This window comes from Anabrus simplex, chromosome 5 (genome assembly GCF_040414725.1).
Source record: "Anabrus simplex isolate iqAnaSimp1 chromosome 5, ASM4041472v1, whole genome shotgun sequence".
Classification (NCBI taxonomy): Eukaryota; Metazoa; Arthropoda; class Insecta; order Orthoptera; family Tettigoniidae; genus Anabrus; species Anabrus simplex.
The window spans coordinates 185,176,318-185,199,792 of NC_090269.1; the positions used below are offsets into that span (position 1 = coordinate 185,176,318).

The window sequence follows — 23,475 nt, forward strand, 5'->3', positions numbered from 1 at the left end:
AGTTTTGCATGACTTTATAATCATAGCCATGGGGGGAAACTGGGGCATGGCTTTTCATTTCAGAAAATCCTACATGTATCTATTGGCCGGCATGAAGGTCCATATTTATGGAAAAATATATTGGTAGATATGGAAAGATAAATGGCAGATTCAGCAGCCATAGATTGCAGTGGCGGCTCGTGAAAAAATCGTCCTACGTGCTACAAAAAACAAGCTAAATACGCTGTTTTAAATCTGCATATTGCCATGATGAACAACGCATACTTCAAACTTGGTAATAATAATAATAATAATAATAATAATAATAATAATAATAATAATAATAATAATAATAATAATAATAATAATAATAATAATAATAATAATAATAATAATAATAATAATAATAATAATAATAATAATAATAATAATAATACAACTTTTCTCACAATTTATAACTCAGAACAAACAAAAACAACATTAATTTGGAAGCAGATGAATTCTTCGACAACTGTCTACGAGATAAATAATTCATTCGAGAAATATTGTTTTTACTAACCTAATGGCGCAACTTACATCAGTGCAAATAGAATCGTGGGAATATAGATCCCCACTAAGAACACTCATTTAATTTCACTTTATATACACTGCAGTGGATAAATAATTTGATAAATCTCCGTATAAACTTGAGCACTAACACAATGACAGAAAAAACACGCACCAGTAATATAACCGCGAGATTAAAAACCGCACAAAGCAACTGAAAGAGCTGCCAACTGATTCATTGAGACCTCCCCTATTACCAGAGTAAATGTCCGGCTCCATGGCTAAATGGTTAGCGCGCTGGCCTTTGGTCACAGGGATCCCGGGTTCAATTTCCGGCTGGGTCTGGAATTTTAACCATCATTGGGTGTATGTGTTGTCTTCATCATCATTTCATCCTCATCACGACTCGCAGGTCGCCTGCGGGAGTCAAATCAAAAGACCTGCATCTGGCGAGTCGAACATGTCCTCGGATACTTCCGGCACTAAAAGCCATACGCTATTTCATTTCACCAGAGTAAATTACATTGTAATGCGGGATAACATTTAGGGTCAGTCAAAGATTCTTTGACTCACCTACGAATTCCTTATTTTTGACACAAAAGGAAGATGGATATTTTAATAAGCATGTGTGAGATAGATTGCCTCCACTTACGCTTTACTTTCGAGCCCAGACGATGCTACTCTCTAGTGGCAGACTCGCTTACCACGTTCAACATCACACGGCCGATTTGATGCGTCGCTCTAGCTAGCTAAGGAGCGCAGCGAGGGATCCAGTCGGCCGTGAACATCAAGGTAGCAGGAGACACCGAGTACTTCTACCCCCTTGCGGGAGAGGAAGTAACTATAGACGGGATCAGTGAAAGTTGATCCCGGTTTATGGTATACTTCGCCGGCTAGGGGGAGTGTTGCAAGCTTGGCTGCGCCTGCGTATTGCTTCCTCCAGGCTACAATCAAGGGCTCACTTCACATGAGCACGAGCCTTGTTCCCCGGGAGAACGGCGCTAGCTGTTCGACAGATCTCGTCCTGATTTTCACAAAACACAAATTCATATCGTACTCAAAACGAAAAGGCACCAGGATAATTTTACTGTACATAAATAATATTCCTTACAGTTTCAAGCTACGTGCTGGAGCCCGGTAGCACGTACTGACCGGCCGCCACTGATAGATTGGTTATCACAGTGAAAGTAATCTATACAGGCTAAGTTGGGAGGCACCTGTAGTAGTGGGATAAACAGCACAAAATTTTTACCAAGAAGAATCTAGAAGTGCTACATGATGTTTCCCCATCAGAGCCACAGAGCCACTTTTAACATTTACTTCTTCCATACCCAAGTCTTGTTCATTGTTCGAGAAGAGCTGTCCTTGAAGAACTGCTCTCTGATATACCTTCTTCATCTTCTAAGTACCATATAAGGTGCAATCACCGTAGCAAATGTTTTATGAACTATTGCCAGATGGAAAAGTCTTTCAACTGTGTAAATTCCTGTCATTCTTTGATGTTCCTAAGCTATGATGTTCATCTCCTCGCAGCACCTCTTTCACTTTGTAGTTTGCTTTGTACAATCCATTTTAAGAACAGATAATAGTCATTTCTGAGGATGTGGTCTAGGTAAGACATTTTGTGCTGTATTGTTCAAATTAGTTCCTAACTTGTCCTTGTCCTTTTGAGTACCTACTTTGTTAGTGGAGTAACCCAAAAAATCGTGAGCATTCTCCGATGGGTCCATAATTCAAATGCTTCCAAGTGTTTGTCTGGAGGGTCCATGCTTCCTCACCATATAGCAATATAGCAAGACTGACCATGTATAGCACTTGACCATCTTTTGCCTAAGGTTTAAATTTAGGTGTTCATTACAAAAGAGTACATTTTTGTACATGTTTTTTTTTTTGGTGCTATTGCTATTCTCTGTTTCATTTCTTTCTCAGGATCAAATTGTTCAGTGACAATGGCACCCATATATTTGAAGCTGGTTACTCTCTCAATCTGTCAGCTGTTTAGTTGTAAGATTGCCTCATGAAGGGAGTGTTTCATTTTCACATCCTTTGTGGACCTTTCCTTTCTTTTGCCAATACCTTCCTTCTTTAAAGTGATGGATCTCTTCCATTTTCCTTCTAATGGGTGATAAAAGAAAATGCTTACCCAGATGTACTTCCTCTTAAAACAATAATCACCACCATCACCACCACTAAGATTGCCTCACTTACTACAGTAATATTTTGAGCAGGAGTTGTTGACTATCAAGATTGTCATCCACATTATAGCATCATTTACTTTTATGCTATCCTGGTGCTTTTTCTAAAGCTGCCTTTTTTTTCTTTTTCTGAGTACAAGTTGAATATTACAAGTTATAAACACATTTGGCCTGGATTGTCAAGCTTAATGGGTTTGTTAAATTATAGAACAATACAAGTTCACAATGTTTATTTTATGTATTACAAGTACATGTTTTGTTCTTTACAGAGAACATCATCAGCTTGAAGCGCAATCATTGATAAAGTTATAAACAAGGTACCATTGTAGGCAAGATATATACAAAGTCAAAATATTCTAAAAGTACACCCACCGGGCGAGTTGGCCGTGCGCGTAGAGGCGCGCGGCTGTGAGCTTGCATCCGGGAGATAGTAGGTTCGAATCCCACTATCGGCAGCCCTGAAGATGGTTTTCCGTGGTTTCCCATTTTCACACCAGGCAAATGCTGGGGCTGTACCTTAATTAAGGCCATGGCCGCTTCCTTCCAACTCCTAGGCCTTTCCTATCCCATCGTCGCCATAAGACCTATCTGTGTCGGTGCGACGTAAAGCCCCTAGCAAAAAAAAAAAAAAAAAAGAAAAAAAAAAAAAAAGTATACCTATATTGAAAAATTAAATATTAAAACATATTTGCAAGTTTGTATCATGTTAAAATAACATCTTATAAGATTAGAAATGTTTCATTTATCCGAAGAACATGAGGTATATGACGTGATGTGTAGTATGAAGGAACTTTTCTTTAGAATTGTACATTTAGTTTAAGATTTGTACGGGCATTAGTAAAATAATTAAAGTTTGTATAACCTGCTCTATGTTATTAAGGCCAGCGAGGACATTTATTACATTTAACATCATATATTACCAGTCCAACCTTAATTTTGTACCAAGAGAATTTCTGAATACAAACAGTGTTTCATTAAGGTCTTCTTCACACTTGCTTCTATGGTGTCTTCTTCTGTCTTTTTTCACATCTTGCTTCTGTGGTGGATTAAATGGAAACTTAAAATGGCTTATTAGCCTATATAATTAGTACACGTAAGTGCCTTTTATGACCGACCTGCATAAGCAGAAATGTATCAGGAAGAAGAAGAGAAGAAGTGCCTTTAATTCTTGGCTGAGTAATGAATGTAGATAACAGCCAGTCAGAATGGGACATCTCTGTTGTTATACAACATTGGTAATTAGACCTGGTAATTTTTTGCTTTTTGAAACTTTTAGAGCATGTAGCATTTCTGTTTCTAGAGTATCAGGGGCTTCACAGTTAGTTTGTTGATTAGTTTCCTCATCCCCCTTCTGATCACAGAAAAGCTCCATCAAATAATTTTTCCCAACTATTTAAAACTTCTTGTTCATTAATAATAGGCCTGACTATGGCATTAGCCAGTACAGAAAGGTGTTGTTTTCTGTACATGCCTGCTATTTCCTTCAGTTTATGATGTATATTGGACAGGTCAGGTTTGGTCTATAAGGTTTCCATTTCCATACATTGTTCGTTCATCCAGTTCTCTTTGGCAGCACATACTTCTTTCATTATGTGGTGCTGTCATTTTTTGTATACCTTCACTAATCTCATTGTTCCATTAGTAGGATGTCATCTGTCATTCATTTCTTTTTCTTCATAGAGCACTCCTTTTCACAATTGAAGACTTTTAAACTGATTCCACAGTCTTGAATTCTTTAAAATGCCTATTCAAATCTTCAGCAATTTTCTGCCAGAGTTTTGCAGATTAGCAGTATTTAACACATAGATTGCCAGGACACATAGCAAGAAATGTCCTAGTAGCCAAAGCATGTTTTGTCTTCCATGTATGTAGTAAATAAGCAATAAAGCAAAATTCAAAGTGATATTTCACTTAACTTAAGTGTTCAATATACGTACGAAATACAATAAAATTTCTCAGCACCCCGAGGTACTGCCGTGGCCCCACAGAAAATTTCACTGCATGGTTTTGCCTAGACGGCCAGAGCAGTACAGTCTAGCGGTACCAAAAGCTTGCATTGCTTGAGAGTACACATTGTAGATTACAGAGCGTGCCAGGATTTGTTTACTAGCGCTTAGGACTACAATTGCAAGGCACTCATTCTTTTACAGTAGGGTGTGTGTGAAATACTTGCGAGATATTTATAAGTTATTTTACCAGTGAACAGAGAGGTTAGTTATAAAAATGAAACCATTTTCTTCTCGAACTCGGAAGGTAATGATGCTAGCCCTTCAGTATGAGAGCTCTGGCAAGTAGTGTCGATGTCAAACTGATCTATTACATTTTGCAACACAAAAAAACTTTTCACCAAATTAAATTTGAAAGATATTTATTTCCTATTTACTCCTTGCCAGATGCTCAATGGTAGTGTAAAATGTTGCAATCTTGTCAATGATTGTTGTCAATTTAGAAAATGCAAATACGCTCATGTTTATGCGGCACACCTATGCACATGGCTACACTGATTGGACAAATACTCACATATTGCCAATAAAAGGAGGTTGGATTAATAAAAAATAAAGACTATATTTTGAAAACCAAGCACACCAGGATTTGCTCCGAGGTACAATAGCATAGCGAATTCAACGCATTTGCTCAGAGATACAATAGCATAGCGAATTCAACAGCTCAGCGGTGTCCGGCTCCATGGCTAAATGGTTAGCGTGCTGGCCTTTGGTCTCGGGGGTCCCGGGTTCGATTCCCAGCAGGGTCGGGAATTTTAATCAACATTGGTTAATTTCACTGGCACAGGGGCTGGGTGTATGCGTCGTCTTCATCATCATTTCATCCTCATCACGACGTGCAGGTCACCTACGGGTGTCAAATCAAAAGACCTGCACCTGGCGAGCCGAACGTGTCCTCAGACACTCCTGGTACTGAAAGCCATACGCCATTTCATTTCATTTCAGCTCAGCGTTCTGCCGGCCCGGCAGGGAAAGTCATACAGCAACACCTGTCAGCGGTACTTTGTACCACCGTGGTTTAGTGAGACACTCACTCAGTGGTATAATGTACTGCTCTGGCAGCCAACGTGTTAATACCTTCCTTTTAGGCTCACTCTTTGTGCTCTTTAGATGGGCTCTTACATAAACTACGAATGGACTATGATCACGGGAAATATCTGCACCTGGATAGTTTATGTGGGAACACTTTGGGTAGAATTTCTGAAGCAATTATTTACCATGTAATCAATCTGATTTCTTGTTCAGTCATGATTCTAACAATCACCTTTAGGAGCTATCCATTATATTAATCATGCTTTGGAAGTTTGTACCAGGTGTTTGGGAGAATAATTTTATGTTCAGCACAAAATTCATAAATATCTACAATATTTTTTTAAGTCATATATTTTTATTCAATGATGCATCATCCTGCAATGATAATATCCTGAATTTACAGTTCATTAATGACCATTAAATGTTTTCACTTCATTGTACAGATTTTTTTGCTGTTGCATCCAGTTGAAGATACATGACTCAATCATTAAACATTACCCACATATCTGAAGTTTAATATTTGCATGATTGTGTTATGCTTCCAAATGCACAATTTTCATTTTATTTTGTATTTTCAAACATAAGTAGAATTTCTTTTTTCAGTGCCAACTGTTGAAAATTAATCAGTGTCTTCCAGTAATTTGTTTTTACTTTGTGTTACAGTTTGTGCGAGAGTTGAACATGCCCTATCTACAGCCACCAAGCAGAAACTGGAAATGTGTGATAGGTTTGGGAACTACAAAAAAGGAAATGTCTCACCAGAGTAGCACTGTCCTACAAGTGTCAAGTGATTCATTGGGGCTAGTTAATTAAGTTGGCTGTCTGTTGCAAGTTACGTAGACTTTTGTTATGGTTCTTTCTTCTTACACCTATACACACTATATCTTTGCCGCAAATAACCACTCAGTTAGTCAAGTGTACAGAAGGAGAATGATCCTATATCTATACCGTGTTAAGGTCCTTCCTGCTTTACTTACGGTGAGTGCATAGTTCGAACTGAGCTTATACATTGGCCTACTGATAAACAGCCAAATGAACAAATGTTTTCTGTCACATAAATCTGGCATGTAGCTTAATTGAGTTACATTTTGTTTCACTTTCCTTATCACCTTGATTGCTTCGTTACATAATTCAGACACTTTCTTATAACTAAAACTAAATTTTCAGCGACTTTAGGGAGATGTGTCATCAGAAATATTTACGACATATATGAAGAACCACAGAGCAGCACATGCGATATAGTACCACAAGAAAACATACAAATTCCTTTAAATTTCACGCAAGCCATGTAAACACTGTACGTAGAAACACTGGTCAGCTGCGTGGTTTTTTCACCCCTTCTTCCACAGTCCACAGCAGATTCTCATCTTGTAGGCTACTCTAAATTTTCAGAACAATTTGTTTAGACTTCTTACTTTTATCAGCTTTAAAGTATTTCAGTGGTGACTCAAGCATCACAGCATCACCCACGTGCTACTCAGTGCTCACAGCTGGCAGCCATTATGAATACTGAGCATGCTATTACAGCCAGTATTGCCAACAGTTTTCTTAGATCCATCTTCACGCCGAAAAAAGTATGCGAATAAAACAGCAATGGAATGAACTTGAACAAAGCTTAGTAAGTACACAATGCAATAACATATCAAGCTCATGTTAAATAATTACATATTTTACTACAAGTACCACCGAGAAAAATAACTATTCACAGCCATCTGCGTATGAAAGATAAGAATTGGTAACCAACCTGAATAACATACAACTTGTGAAATATTTTCCATATTTTTATAGGGCAAAAATTTTTAATTCGTCAGCTCAGTTCACCAGAATATCTAACCAAACTCAAGCAAGCTCCTGACTTCAGAAAGAAGAATGAACCTAGGAACTATTTACCATTGCGGAAGCCTCTTCACTGACCAGAAGTCTGGCTAACATCCAAGGGACCACTTATGTCTTGAGTTGACTCTCAGTACAAAACAAATGTTAGTAGAAGCCTTTTATTTCAGACCAATGGGTTATTAAACATTATTTTTCTGGTCACATGCTTAGACAGTGAATTGGAGGTTATACATGGCCATGTGCGACTGCAACAGAATGACTTTGGCCACCATTCTGAATCAAACAAAACTTCGACTGACCAAGACCAATTCGAGTGATCAAGTCAAGACTGGAAGGTGCGAGTTTCAACATTCATACCAACTCTGCATGCTTAAAGATGTGGATGCCAGTCGACTTGCTGACTGACTTTAATTTTGTCTTCATTAGTACGGAATTTTACAACTTTTGCCATGTCCATAATTAGGCTATCACAAGACAAATATGCACCACGCTTGTCAACTTCACACGATTATGTTCCAGATGTAGGCTATCACACAACAAATATTCGCTACCTTTCACGAAATACATTTCTAACTTCTGAATTGAATGTGAAATACAAGCACAAACAGGCTCATTATGTTATTCTGCAGTCTGACTGCTAACCCTGAGGCTAACGGCTTGCTCCCTGAAGGTGCATCTTATCCTGTGAAGTTCAAGAATTCAAGGCCTTTTCCCATTATCATGCAACTGCGGCGAGGGCTCTTACCCAAGTTGGAAATCATGTTCCTTTCATAAGGGATGACAAATAACATTTTCAAGGCTAGGAAAATGTGATCGTACTAAGCGGTAAAAGCAAAATTTGTGATGCGATAAGTGAGGTATTTTTTAATAGATTTAACACAATGAGAATCGGGACTTTGAATTTACAACGTGCTAAGCCTGAAAATGTGTTAATGAGGAATGCACTAACGAGATTTCACTATACTAAAATATGCTGAATCTATTAGCAATGAATATTTGCCACCAAATTGACTCAAGCTACACTATTGCATGCAGAAAGGGAGCTTGCTTGTTGTGGTCTTGGTAAGTACAGCTTGGCATGACACATCAGTTGAAGAAAGAAGACCCCTAGCAATGAGTGTGTTAGTAGGGCAAATTTTAGAACATAAAATTAATTCCTTATTATACTACAGTGGAATGCTGTTTATCTGGATCCTGTTAACCTGGATATCTAGTTTATCTACACTCGTTATGTAGATAATATATCTGCATTACAGTAAACTCACTCTTGAAAATGTCCACCTATGTAGAATAATGGATAGAATATTGATTGCTGTCCTTGGAGGTCTGGGTTCGATTCTTGGATCTGAAGGGCTGGTATGAGGTTAAAAATGTACATGCAGAACACCTTCGTTTGGGGTGTACCTGAAGAGACCTGCACTACATCAAGGTGATAAGAGGACACAAGCTCATTTCTACTTTTACTCTTAAGAATAATTGTTTTTTTTAAAATTAAGGGGATTTCACTGACAAAATAAAAATTATTTAATTCTGAGACTATTATTCTGAAGCTATGTGAAATATTCTGATAAATGAAGACTTCGTTGTGGTTTGTTCAACTAATAACAATGCAGGTATAGAACCAAAAGTTGCACTTTTCAGTTGCAACAATTCTTGAAAATGTGTTAAGATACTTAGAAGAGCAACGTATCAATACCAACTGAACTTGTGATAGTGAAGTGTCTGTGAGACCAGGCAGTACGTAAGCTGAAACACTAACTCATAAACTTCACTATTAATTTAAATTACGTTCAGTACTCTAATTGAAGTCAAATTTATACTGTGTGTTCTATACAGAGTCTCTCATATAAACTAAGACCATTGAAATGGCGTTTTTACTCTCCGAGATGTAAGCTGCAGTATGGAAGGCGCGCACATAGTCTTTGACCTGGCAAGCATCAGTCGCCAGTCTCAATCTCAGCTGTTAACATGGCGAGACAGTTATCATTGCAACACCGTATTTTTGTACATAAAAGTTCTGGTTTCATCTTAATGGTCGTGTGAACAATCATAACTCTCGCTACTGGTGTGCAGAAAATCCTAATGATGTTTATGAAGTCCCTCATTATGATAGGAAGATTGGTGTTTGGTGTGCTGTTAGTGCAAGACAAATAATTGGGCCTATTTTTTTTGGAGACGACAGTAAATGCAGAGAGGTACTAAGATGATATTTTGACGTCATTCTTCCATCAGTTAACGGAAGAAGAAAAATCGGGCGGGTGGTCAGCCCCTGCTCATACAGCAGAATATTCCCTTTTTACAATCTCGGAAGTGTTTGCAGACATAATGATCAGTGCTGGTCTATTTCCCCCTCATTCTCATTTTTACTTGTGGGGTAAACTGAAAGAAAAAATGTGTCAAACAAATGGTCACACACTGGAGGAACTGAAAGAAAACATTACAAATGAAATCAGAAACATTACAGTGGCAGTACTCACTCACGTCAGCCAGAGTGTGGTTACCAGGTACAATGACACTTCCAGCATCTTCTATAAGGTAAGATTTCATATAAAATTGTATACACGCTTAAAATAGGGCGGCCGCGCGACATAAGTTCGGCTGAGACGGCTGTCGTAGCACAGAATACAAACACCGTGTATATGAGAGACCCTGTATTTGCATTTCTTGTTAAATTTAGATATGTATTTTCCTGTGTACTGTTGCTATTTGCTTTACGTCGCACCGACACAGATAGGTCTTACGGCGACGATGGGACAGGAACGGCCTAGGAGTGGGAAGGAAGCGGCCGTGGCCTTAATTAAGGTACAGCCCAGCATTTGCCTGGTGTGAAAATGGGAAATGATGGAAAACCATCTTCAGGGCTGCGGACAGTGGGGTTCGAACCCACTATTTCCCGGATGCAAGCTCACAGCTGCACAACTCTAACTGCACAGCCAACTCGCTCGGTTCTTTGTACTGTTAATAATTTTGTAAAAGTATTTAAAATTTGTAATAAAATGCTTATAAACTATGTTATCTATGTTGTGAACAAATTTTCTGGATCATCCAGACTTTTCCACCCTGATCGGACCTGATCCTCTTTGAACCAGATAAATGGACTTGTGCTTTGTTATAAAAACCAACATTTATAACCCCTTCCCCCTTTTTTTAAAAAAACTGTAAACTGCATATGCATCCCCAAACCATAGGTACACTGCCTCATATATAATGCTTTTACAATCATCTCTATTTCAGTCCTTATGATGATGATGATGCTTGTTGTTTAAAGGGGCCTAATATCTAAGGTCATCAGCTCCCCAATAAAATGTTTATAACATATGATTTATGAACACCAGAATCATCAAACAAATGCTTTCATATCACAACCGGCATTTGAAGTACAATATGACAATGAAGAGCCAAATACATTGTGAAATGCATTTGCAAAATTAGTTGCGATGTCTTTTATGGTACATTTCCAGCTTTCTTTCATGTATAACAATCAGGGATGAATTTAACTACTGTACTGCAATGCCTCTGGGTCCAAATAGTTTTGCACCTCCTTCCTTAAACTTCATAAGACAAAATTGCAATTATTATTATTTTTATATAACGAATAAAGTAATACAGTAGAAGGCCTCCGAGGTAAAATATAATAATAAAATTATTGTTGTCGTTGTCGTTGTCATTGTTGTTGTTGTTGTTGAAATTTTGTGGTTTCCAGAGGTGTAAGAAAGTGCGGGCATGAATGGGAGAACAGAGAAAAATGATATTCTGTTCAGCTCTTGCTATTTCTTCATAATCAATTGCTGTAATTTCACTCGGTCGTAACAGCATATCAGCAATTATATTATCTTTTCCACTAATATGTCAAATGTCTGTGGTGTACTGTGATATGTACTGCAGATGGTGAAACTGTCGAGGATAAGTCTTTTCATTTTTATGTCCAAATGTATATATCAGTGGCTTATGATCTGTGAAGATGGAGAAAGGTCTGCTTCCAATTGATGTCTGAACTTCTTCATAGCCAAGTATTTCGATAGTAGCTCCATCCTATTCTGTTGGGATACTGCGCAGATTGCTTGATCTGATGCAACTGTGAACAGTCCAAGATGAGAATTGGCACTAGGAAAAGTAAGCAAGGATGCGTCCGCTAGACTTTTCTTGCATTCTTCAAACTGGATTTTAGCCTCTTCTGTCCAGTTGATCTTCCTCTCAGGTAATCATGAAGGATTGTGTGTGTCTGTGCTGCATTTTTTATGTACTGGTGATAGAAATCTATAGCATCTAGAAAAGTGCAACATTCACGAAATGTTTCTGGTAGTTTAAAATCTCTTACAGCCTTCACTTTCTCTGGAATTGGCTTAGAGCCTTCAAGTTACTGAATGCCAATTATAGACTTTGCAACATTTATTCTCAAACCAAATTTAGCTAGTCTGCCCAACACAAGTTTCAGATGTTCATAATGTTCTTCCTCTGATTTTGATGCAACAAGAATATCGTCAAGATACAGGAACACGAATACCAGACCTTGCAGCACTTCATTAACCCTCCAAGTGCTAATCGTTACACTCTTAAGTGCTGAGCATTCTTAAGGCAGCGTGCAGATACATTAACAAAAATTATAATAAATACAAATTTGTAACTACAAATTGCATATTATATATCAATTTGTTCAGGAAGAATTAGAGAATAAGATAATAGTATGATGTTTTACTTACAAATATCCAGTAAAAGTATAATGGATGATTAGTCATATTTCAAAAAGCTAATCAATAGATATTCGAAATTTTGAGGTTGGTTACAAGCACTACATTATCTGAAATTAAATTCCAAAATACGCAAAATGTGCCAAATTTCATTACACGCACAATAATACATAATAATAACTTCCATAAATAATAAAAAAGTCACAGGTAAAAATACTCAGAGAGAGTCTGTTGTGGTGAGTCATTAGGTCTAGCTGTGCCTAATAAGGTTAGCACATTTGGTTTGTCTACATCACTACTTGACGCATCACTACAGTATAGTCACAGGTATCTACATTAGGGTCATATTCTTCCACACTTCCAGAAGAAAAGTAGTCTAATGATAAATCATCAGGAAAGTCTTCTACATTACCAATGTCGCCTTCACTTTTATCACTCCCAAGCTCCTCCAATGCTTCTCTAATTGCATTTGAACCACTTAGTTCACTAATGTTTATATTATAATAAAACTAACATTAACCAATTAAAATAGAGTAAATCAGGCACACAATTACCACAAATTGGCTAGCAAACAGTAACCTCCAAACACGCAATGCAACCGGACAGTTTGAACAGACAAAAACAAAGACCAGTTCACAGCTGAAAAGATCGCTGCTTACTGCTTTCCTTCCCCAACTAAAGACCTACTTGCATTGCCTACCAGATAGACAATTTCATTTTGTAGTGAGAATATTCGTTAAATAGATTGTTATACTGATTTTACGAGTTGTTTTAATGATTTTACGAATCATCTCACTGCAAGATGATAGCACTTGAGCCGCGATCAAGCGAGACGATAGCACTTGGAGGGTTAATAAAGAGTTAAAAAGTTGATGAGGCATTGCATAACCTGAAACTCATTACATTGAGTTCAAACTACTCAAATGGGGTAATTATGGCAGTTTTTGGTTTATATTCTTTAGCCTTTAGGATCTGGAATAATGCCTTGAATAAATCAATTTTAGAAAATAATTTTGCACCTCTCAGAATCTGTTGAAAATCTATTCTCTTAGGAATGGGGTATCTGTCTGGAACTGTCCTGTCATTCAAACATCTGTAATCCCCACATGGTCTCAAGGAACCATCCTCTTTGGTGAGCATATGGAGTGGGCTTGCCCATTCTGCTTTTAATGGTCGAATGACATTGTCTAACATGAACTGGAATTCCTATTTGGTCTGAGACAGATGTGGATCCAACCGCTTTGGTCTTGAGTAAACTGGCAGTCCTTTCTTTATAATGTAGTGCTTAATACTGTGGGTCACTTTGCTGGGCACTAAGGTTGGTTTCATAATGTCAGGATATGGCTGAAACAACTCAGAAAAATTAATGCTTCCACAGATAGTACTCAAGGAATTTTTCTTTGATACAGTCATCACTTTACCTCAGGTACCAATTTTGGTCATGCCATCAACCAATCTTCTTATCTTGATGTCAACCAATAAATTGAAGTTATTTAAAAAAATCAGCTCCCAGTATTCCTTTCTTCACATCAACAACAATGAATGGCCATCAAAACTGTTGGTGTAAGCCAAGGTCAAGGTTCAAGACTTTCACACCTCCAGTTGAACAGCTTATAATTTAAAACTGTTGTCTAACTTATCACCTTTGGATGCCAGAATAACGGAAACATCTGCTCCGCTGTCAATAAGAAACCATAAGCCGGACATTTTATCTTGCAAAAATAGGTGGTGTTTGCAGCTCCTGTCCTGATTCTCAGCAGCAGAACTGGCTGCTATGTTTATTACCGGTTGGAGTTTTCCTGTGCAAGGCTGCTTGCATTTTTCAAGCATGCATTTCCTTCCAAATTTAAAATGGTAATATCAGAATTTATCGTTAGGGCCAAATTTTCTCCTACTGTGACTCAAGCTGCGGCCTCTGTTTGGAGATCTGCAGTATGAGCTTCTGCTTTGGCTGCAGCATCTTCCTGTTGACAATGTTGCTACATGTTGCTCTAACTGTGATATTTTAGAAACTAACTCTTCAACTGACGCACCTTCTGTAGATTCTCTGCTGACACTAAATGCTACACTATGAGGATTAATTTCTAGCGTTTTGTCTGCCATAACAACAATTCTGTCAGGGCATTCCTCACTTACAAGGAGGATGCTTTTTATTGAATCGGGAAGTTTCTCTAGCCAAAGAGTGTGAAGAACTTTGTCAGAGATAGCTTTTCCTGCCAAAGACTTCATTTTTCCTTAGTAAATGGCTAGGCTTATAATCTCCTAGCTCAATACCAGTAACTAACCTCTTAATTATTTTATCTTCACTTTCTTTAAAAATATAAAAAGTTGTAATTTTGTAGCAGAATACTTATTTATCTAATTTCCGGTTATTATGTCCCAGATATTCTCCACATACTTTGGTTCTAGTTGAGCTATTAGGTAATTTAATGTTGTTCCTTCCTTAGTTATCTTATTTATGGCAAACTGCACCGCCACCTGGTAGAACCATGTATTTGGTTTGTCTGACCAGAATGGGGTAATCTTAATACTATCTTTACTAATATCACACGTTTTGCCTTCAAACTCACTTTAATCGTTCCTTCCCTCATTGGGGTTATGTTCCTCCATTGTATAATTATGCACTGTCTGGTGCTCCATGAGGAAAGCAACGGGAAACTACCTCTCTCCTTAATTCCTCTAGTACGCCTCTTCAGTGATGCCTAGACTATTTATGCTGTTGGCGGAGCTGCAGAGGATCAAACCAGCCTTCGGGATGAATACCCAATATACATACACGGTGCTCCATGGCTAAGTGGTTAGCACGCTGGCCTTTGGTCACAGGGGTCCCGGGTTTGATTCCCAGCAGGGTTGGGGATTTTAACCATCATTAGTTAGTTTCGCTAGTATGGGGGCTGGGTGCATGTCTCTTCTTTATCATCATTTCATCCTCATCACAACACACAAGTCACCTATGGGCGTCAAATCAAAAGAACTGCACCCACCAAGCCGAAGCCAAACATGTCCTCGGACACTTCCGGCACTAAAAGCCATATGCCATTTCATATCGTTATGCACTTACTGGTAACTGAAAGATGGAAGAATTACGTCTGGAGAATCACGTTGAAGTCACCACTTGATGCACATTTGATTTTTAAATGTATTTATAATTACATACAACCAATGTTAAATACATAAACATTCCATTCATTAAAGAATATACATGCATGTTCTCATGTTTATTTTTACCATTCTTCTTCTCATTTTACCCCCTGCCTCCTTGATCTCGCAAAATGATCAGTTCTATGAGTTTCTATATTTTCTTTCATAGGGCCAAGATGCTACAGGCTTATGTATGATAAATATGACAGATAGTTTTTATCTTTTGTAGTGTTGTAATTTTAATAGAAGCAGTGTAGGATGCTTAATGGTTACGTATGGAGTTGCTTATGAAATGAGAGAGGCAAAGTAAAGGAAGCTACATGTTATATAACTTTAGAACTAGAGCCACAATAACACAGAACTAATTAGGGGAGCTAGGATAGATGGAGGAACAACGTATTGAGGGTAACCGAATTTGTTCTTCTCTCTTTGCTAGTAGGTAGTTTAACATTGCACTGACACATTCAGGTTTCTGATTATACTGGGGTGGGAATGGTCTAGGATTGGGTAGGTAGTGCCTTAATTAAGGTACAGCCTTAGTTAGTTGTTTGTTTCCTTTTACACCAGGTGTGAAAATCAAAAACCATGGAAAATCTTCTTCAGGGTAAACAACAGTGGAGTCTGAATGCAAACTCACGGCTAAATGACCCTAAATGTATAACCAACTTACTCACTGCCAAGTAAGTGTCCTTGACCCATTCCTGAATACCCATATCTGTTACTCACTGTGAGAGTTTAGCACAAAACACAAAATGTTCTGTAACCTTAACAAAAATTCATTCTTATTTCCAGGATTCATATATTGTGTCTAGGGTAAGTAACTGACAAGGCTTAGTACATATTGACTCTACAATGATAATACAGTAAAACCTCAGAATACGAGTAACTTGGTCTATGAGTGTTTTGCAAGACGAGCAAACATTTAAAATAAATTGCAACTTGACAAGCGAGTGAGGTTCCGCAATATGAGCGTCACGTGTGCCTACGTTTCCCCCTCCCCTGTGCCTTTATTTTCCCTTCCCCCTGCCTCTCTCTTTCCTGGGAGAGTGTGTGTTATCATCTCCCGTGCTGGACTTCAGTTGGCGTGCCTCGGTCGCATAGTCAACATATTTTGTTTCTTTCATTAGTGTTATAACTGTTCTGCAATGATGGGCTCAGTGAAAGAAAAGAAGGCTAAAAAGGAATTCGGTCTGAAGAAGGAAATGATTACGATGAAAGTTAAGAAGGAAACGATTGAAAATCACGAATGAGGTATGCAAGTGCTGATATCACGAGATTTTATAACAAGTCTACGTCAACGATTTGCACAATATTAAAGAAGAAGGAAGAAATAAAAGGCGTAGATGCAGCAAAAGGAGTCACAAGAGTATCAAAGCAATGGCCACGTGTTCTGGAAGAGTTAGAAAAGTTGCTTCTCGTTTGGATAAATGATAAGGAATTAGCAGGCGATACTATGACTGAGAATTTAATCTGCGAGAAGGCAAAGATGTTGTACGCCAACCTCATAAGTAAATTACCATGTAGTTCACGTATGTCAACAGAAGTCGAAGAAAGCTTCAAGGCCAGCAGGGGATGGTTTAATAAATTTAAGATGAGAAGTGGCATCCATAGTGTTGTTAGGCACGGGGAGGCTTCCAGTTCGGATGCTAAGGCAGCTGAGGCATTCACTGCTGAGTTCCAGGAGCTCATTGTTACCAAGTGTTACCTGCCACAGCAAGTTTTTAACTGCAATGAAACAGGACTTTTTTTGGGAAAAGATGCCTAAGAGGACCTATATTACAGCAGAAGAGAATTCATTGCCCAGTCATAAGCCCATGAAAGATTGTTTAACCCTGTTATTGTATGCTGATGCGAGTGGGGATTTAAAACTAAGCCCCTGCTTCTGTATCATTCTGAGTATCCATGGGCCTTCAATAAACGCAAGGTGGCAGAAGAGCCAATTAAATGTTATGTGGAGGTCCAACACTAAGGCTTAGGTCACTTGTATTTTCTTCGTTGAATGGATGAACAAGGTCTTTGGTCTTGTAGTGAAGAAATACTTTCCAGAAAATAATCTGCCGCTCAAAGTCTTGCTGGTTATGGACAATGCTCCTGCTCATCCTCCAGGATGACTTACTGGAGGAATTCAAGTTCATTAAGGTTAAGTTCCTTCCTCCCAACACTACTCCACTTCTCCAGCCTATGGATCAGCAAGTCATTTCAAACTTCAAGAAGCTATACACCAAAGCACTATTTCAGCGATGCTTCGATGTGACCAAAGGAACAAACCGTACACTCCGAGAGTTTTGGAGAAATCATTTCCACATCGTGAACTGCCTGAAGATCATCAATAAAGCCTGGGTTGGGGTCACCAAGAGAACTTTCACTTCCGCTTGGGGAAAACTGCGGCCTGACTGTGTTCTTGGGTGTGACTTTGAGGGGATTGTTGGTGACAATGAGCCGTCGATTGTCGATGAAATTGTGTCCTTAGGGAATACCATGAGGCTGGAGGTGAATGACGTGGACATTCAAGAGTTGATGGAAGAACATAGCCAGGAACTGACCATCAACGAACTGATTGACCTGCATCGCGAACAACAGAAGGAGGTAATTGATGAGATCTCATCCGGTGAAGAGGAGGAGGGAAAGTCAATGGAATCTCTCACTTCAACTGAGATTCGGGAAAAGTGCACAATGTGGGAAACAGTGCAAAATTTCATAGAGAAACACCACCCGAATAAGGCTGCAGGAGTGCGAGCGATGAATCTGTTCACTGACAATGCAATGTCACATTTTTGTGAAATCCACAATTAGAGGCAAAAGCAACAGTCATAGGACAGGTTGCTTATTAATGTTGCATGAAAATAAAATAATTCCAGTAAGCCAACAGATAGCAGTGATTCCGTTAATGAAATTCGCGCTACACAGCAACTCTTCTCGTGTCATCTTTCTCCCCCTCACATCAACAATGATTCTATTGTAAGATAAAGTGCGGTTTAATTTGTTTTCTGTTATATTTCAGGAATGTTATGCGAATACATATTTTTGCGTTGTGGACGAATCATCCACGTTTCAATTGTTTCTTATGGGAAAATTTGCTTTGATATACGAGCGCTTTGGATTACAAGCATGTTGCCAGAATGAATTATGCTTGCAATCCAAGCTTCCACTGTATATCTTTGTACAAGATAAAAGTGAGTTATTGTTCTAAAATATAGGTGCAAGATTGATCTAGTAACCAAATTGTGGTGATAGTTATCATTTTAAGGGGTACTACAACTAGACAACCATTCCCTTGGATTATTAAGTTAATTCACTTGACAACACTGATGTGCAAATATTCATCCAGCAATCTGCATGGCAATTGTTCAGTATAGCTGGTCTGGTAGACAAGACTTCCCTCATAGCATGGCGGCTTTACTTTTGCGTTGATTGCAAAGAACTAGTTTTGTTTCTTGTGAAGTAATGAGTGTTTCTTCATGTCATCAGGGACTGCCTAACCGAGATGGTAAACATATCCTTGGTTCACCCAGAAGGATGTGAGTTCACTGCCCTGTCATGAAGTCAAAAAATGTAGAAGGGATATTTCCACTTCTGGAGAGGAATAAATCTGCCTTCACAAACAAGATGTATCAGAGCATAAGGCTAACCACATGTTGTGGATAATGGAAGTCTTTACCTTCCACCTTGCATAGGGCTTTACTTTCATTTGCTGTGCTTCATCATCCCAATCACTTCTGAGTAACATATATGACTTTAAAAGACTTCATGACAATAATTAACAGCTTTCTAATTCCTTCTTAGAATTAGCACATTGGACAAGCTACTCAGTGTAAGGTTTTCATTCTCCGAGAAAATGAGAAGCTGCCATTAAGGAAAATTCTGCAAGGATTTGTAGATGATGATGTATGAAAAGGAATAACATGAGTCAGATGAAGGTGGTGAAGGTGGTGAATGGTGATTGTTCCTTTAGGCTGAAACATAAAATATTCATCAACTCTAATCATGGAAGAAGAGATCTGAGTGGTGGTGGTGGTGATTATTGTTTTAAGAGGAAGTACAACTAGGCAACCATCCTCCATATAACACCAATCAGAGAGAAAAGTGGAAGGGATCTGACACTTTGAAAACTGAAGATATCGGCCAAAGAAAGACAATGGCCACAAGAGGCGTGAAAATGAAAGACTTCCTAGGCCTCAAATGCTCTAATACCATCACGGTTGGAAAAGAACAAGTGTTGACCAAGGGAGGTTGGATAGGATAGATTAAAGTGAGGAGGCTGGCACAAGTAAGTGGAAGCAATGCCAGGACTCAGCTAAGGGCCCGTGGTCGCCAACCCATGCTCGCCAAGTTGAGAGCCCCTGTGGCCCCTTTTAGTTGCCTCTTATGACAGGTGGGGGTACCATGAGTGTTATTGTACCACACATACACGCACACACTCCCACTCCCACTCCCACTCACCCCCATGGGGGGAGAAGAGATCCAACCCTTCAAAGAATGAGGGTATCAATGGGAAGGGCCATGAAAGGCATTAAACTGGAGACACCCTGTGCTTTAAAAACCAAATTCTGTTGAGATCAGAAGAAAATAAATATTTGTTTGTAGGGGGTCAGATAAGAAATATGAAACTATGGAGTCTGATACAAGGACCATAAGTGCATCATAGGCAACCTCTGTCCAAATAGTTATCATACATTATCCATATGTTGCATGAGTCTTCCCTTTCAATATTTAAGCATTCTTCATTTGCAGAAATAAAACAACATTAAGTACCTGAAATTATCTTTCAGGCTTATATTTGCTGGAGTTCATAAACACTGAAATGGACAGACATGCCACTGTCATACTACAGATTTGGGATGGCTTAACTCATCCAGGAATTGGAAGAGCTCAGTACATGTCCAACATTTTCAACACTTTCTGATTTACAGAATATATTTCAATACTGATGTATGTTGGCACTGATATACGACTGTTCCTAGAAAGCTATGAATTCTTCATTACGTTCTTCCTCTTCTTCCGCTGGAGATTCATGAGTGTCAGTGGTGTTCCGAACCAAAACTTCAAAAAATGATGCTGAGACTCGATACTTGGGACTTTCCTGGAAGGCAGATATATCTCTGTTATTCTTCTTCATATCATGAGTTTAAATGAAGTATCACATTTCAAGACTATAAGAAAATAAGTCAACAATCTTTACAAGAAGAAAATAAACTTCAAAAATTGCTAATAAATCAGTTATATTTTAACTGTTCTTATAGAAATATTTTATCAGTCAAATAACTCTACTTCTATTCTCTTAGCTCCCTCTGTGGGTTAGTGGTAGAGTGTTGGCCTTCGTACTCCAAGATCACCGGTTCAAACTTGGCAGAGGTAGTTGGACTTTTAAGGGTAGAGAAAAGTTCATTGGGCACTGTGTCATACAATGTTAGCATGTAGAAGATCTCTGGGTGACACTTTTGGTGTTTACCTGACAAAACATAATTAATTTAATTTATCACATGCTACAGAATTTTCATCCCAATTACAGCAGCATAATTTGTGATACAGACTAAAATTACAAATAATTCTTACTTAATTCAGTACTACCTAGCCTAATGTAATTAAATCTATCATCATCATCCTAAACCAACTCCAGTTTCCCGGGTGTGGTATATGAGCCTCCTCCATCTTATCCTGTCCTTGTACGATTCCTCCTCCACCAACTTGTCCCAATCATGACCTCTCAGCTGTACATAGTTCTTAACTGATTCTGTCCATTTCCTTTGTGGCCTTCCCACAGGTCATCTTCTACATTTCTGTCAAATTCCTTCCTTGCAGTCCTGTTAACTGGCATCCTCTTCGGTCTTGATATCTGAATCTTACTGAGGAGAGAATCATCTATTCCTACTTTTTCTCTAATTTTCTCATTCCTAATCTTGTCTCTCCTGGTTTTTTGGATCATAGTGCATAGGGATTTCGTTTCAGCTGCCTGGAGTTTGGAGTTATCTCTACTGGTTAGTGTTGTAGTTTCAAGACTGTATGTAAGAACTGGTGTATAATAGGACTTGTACAATGTCATTCTTGTTTTCATGGGTATTTGCTCATCCCACAGCAGGTGTCTTACCTGGTGGTAAAATTGTGTTGCCTTATTGATTCGATTGTTCACTTTATGTTTTGCTAGGTTGTCAGTTGATAGAACGCTACCCAAGTATGTGAAAACTGGAATGCTGTCCAGTTGGGCTTCATTTAACATGAATGTTGGTTCTGCTCCTTCCCCATACACTTTCATCACCACTGTCTTGGTCTTGCTGATGTTTAAACCATATTTCTTAAACTCCTCATTCCAGCTTTGCATTCTCTCTTCCAATTCCTCTTCTGAGTCACTCCAGATCACAACATCATCTGCAAATGTGAAGGCTTTGATATCTCCATGTTCTTTCTTTTTAATAGATTTCATTACTACATCCATCACAATAATAAATAGAGGTGGTGACAAGGAGCTTCCCTGCTGCACTCTTCTCTTTGTTTCAAACCAGTCCACAAACCACATCCTACTTCCATACAACTTCTATTCCCACTATACAACATTTTCACTTTGTCTATGAGGCTGTTTTGCACTTGAAGTTCTTTCATGCATTGCCAAATTCTTTCCATTGGTACACTGTTGTATGCTTTCTCAATGTCCAAAAATATTAGAAATAAAGGCTTGTTCTTCTCCCAGTATTTTTCCATTAGCATCCTAATTGCAAATATATGGTCTGTAGTTGACCTTCCTGGTCTGAAACCATACTGCTCTCCTTCCAAAATTGGTTCAACAAAATCTCTGATTCTGGTCTCTATTATTTTTTTCAATATTTTCAGGACATGAGACAGTAGTGTGATATCACGATAATTAGTACATTTTCGTCGGCTTCCTTTCTTCAACAGAGGTACATGGATGCCTATCTTCCAGTCCTCAGGAATAGTATCTTCCTTCCATATCTTGTTAAGCAGTCTGTAGAGCAATTGGATTCCTGGAATTCCTGCTGCTCTCAGCATATCTGCACTTAGTTCATCTATGCCCACTGCCTTTCCTTTCTTCATGCTCTTGAGCACATTTTCAACCTCAAGCCATGGAATTGGTGGTTCAGTTGTGGTTCCTCGACTTGGTTCTCCTTTATCTGTTGTTATGTTATCTGTATCTCCATTCAGCAGCTTTTCGAAATAGATCTTGAGTTCTTGTTTAATTTCTCCCTCTTCTTGTGTCAGAGTTCCATCATCACGTTCTATTGGTTTTATGGTCTCTTGATCCCTTCGCTTGTTTTTCACTACTCTGTATAGCAATTTCATACTTCCTTTACTGTCCTCTTCCAGTTTGTCTGCGAACTCATTCCATTTCTTCTCTTTTTCTTCCCTTACAATGTTCTTTACAGCAAGTTTCTTGTTCCTGTATACTCCTTGAAGTCTTTGTATTTCTTGTTCATTTTGTTCTTGTCCCTGATTTTGTTTTTCCTTGTTCAGTGCCTTCTTTATTTGGTTTCTTTCTTTCACCGCTGTTTCCACTCTATCATTCCACAATGGTGTCTCCTTTTTTCTTTTGATACAACTTGTAACTCCTCATAGGTTTTTGGCTTCTCTCACAAAGGTGTCTCTGAAGACGTTAGTTACTTCACCCTTCAGCAAACTCTGAATATAATCTAAACTAATATAATTAATCTTTTTATATATATATTATTTGCTTTATGTCCCAGTAACTACTTTTTAAGGTCTTTGGAGACACCAAGGTGCCGGAATTTAGTCCCGCAGGAGTTCTTTTACGTGCCAGTAAATCTACCGACACGGCGCTGTCGTATTTGAGCACCTTCAAATACCACCGGACTGAGCCACGATCGAACCTGCCAACTTGGGAAGGCCAGCGCCTTAACCGTCTGAGCCACTCAGCCCGGCAATATAATTAATCTAATCTATCCTGTTATTATAGGCTTATAGTTGAATATACTGGGCATACAGTGTTGTATCATAATTGTTATCTGTCAATGCTAGCCATGAATTGCCAATTGCCATGTTTGTCTGAAATCAAAAGCATTCTTTTTCTGAGATGCACTGTTATAGATA

General features: G+C 38.5%; 2 protein-coding genes across 3 annotated transcripts in view; one reads left to right on the forward strand and one right to left on the reverse strand.

Annotated features, from left to right (window-relative positions):
- Window positions 1-10,593, forward strand: part of LOC136873893 (uncharacterized) — a 145,434-nt gene extending 134,841 nt beyond the window's left edge. For both annotated transcript variants that reach the window (XM_067147214.2, XM_067147215.2), the window contains exon 5: window positions 6,419-10,593. In XM_067147214.2, coding sequence (XP_067003315.2) covers window positions 6,419-6,522 — 104 coding nt within the window. In that variant the 3' untranslated portion in view covers window positions 6,523-10,593. The remainder of the gene's footprint in view (window positions 1-6,418) is intronic.
- A 9,784-nt stretch (window positions 10,594-20,377) lies between these two features.
- Window positions 20,378-23,475, reverse strand: part of LOC136874426 (uncharacterized) — a 44,951-nt gene continuing 41,853 nt past the window's right edge. The window contains exon 4 of the mRNA XM_067148060.2: window positions 20,378-20,500. Within this exon, the coding sequence (XP_067004161.2) occupies window positions 20,378-20,500 (123 nt within the window). The remainder of the gene's footprint in view (window positions 20,501-23,475) is intronic.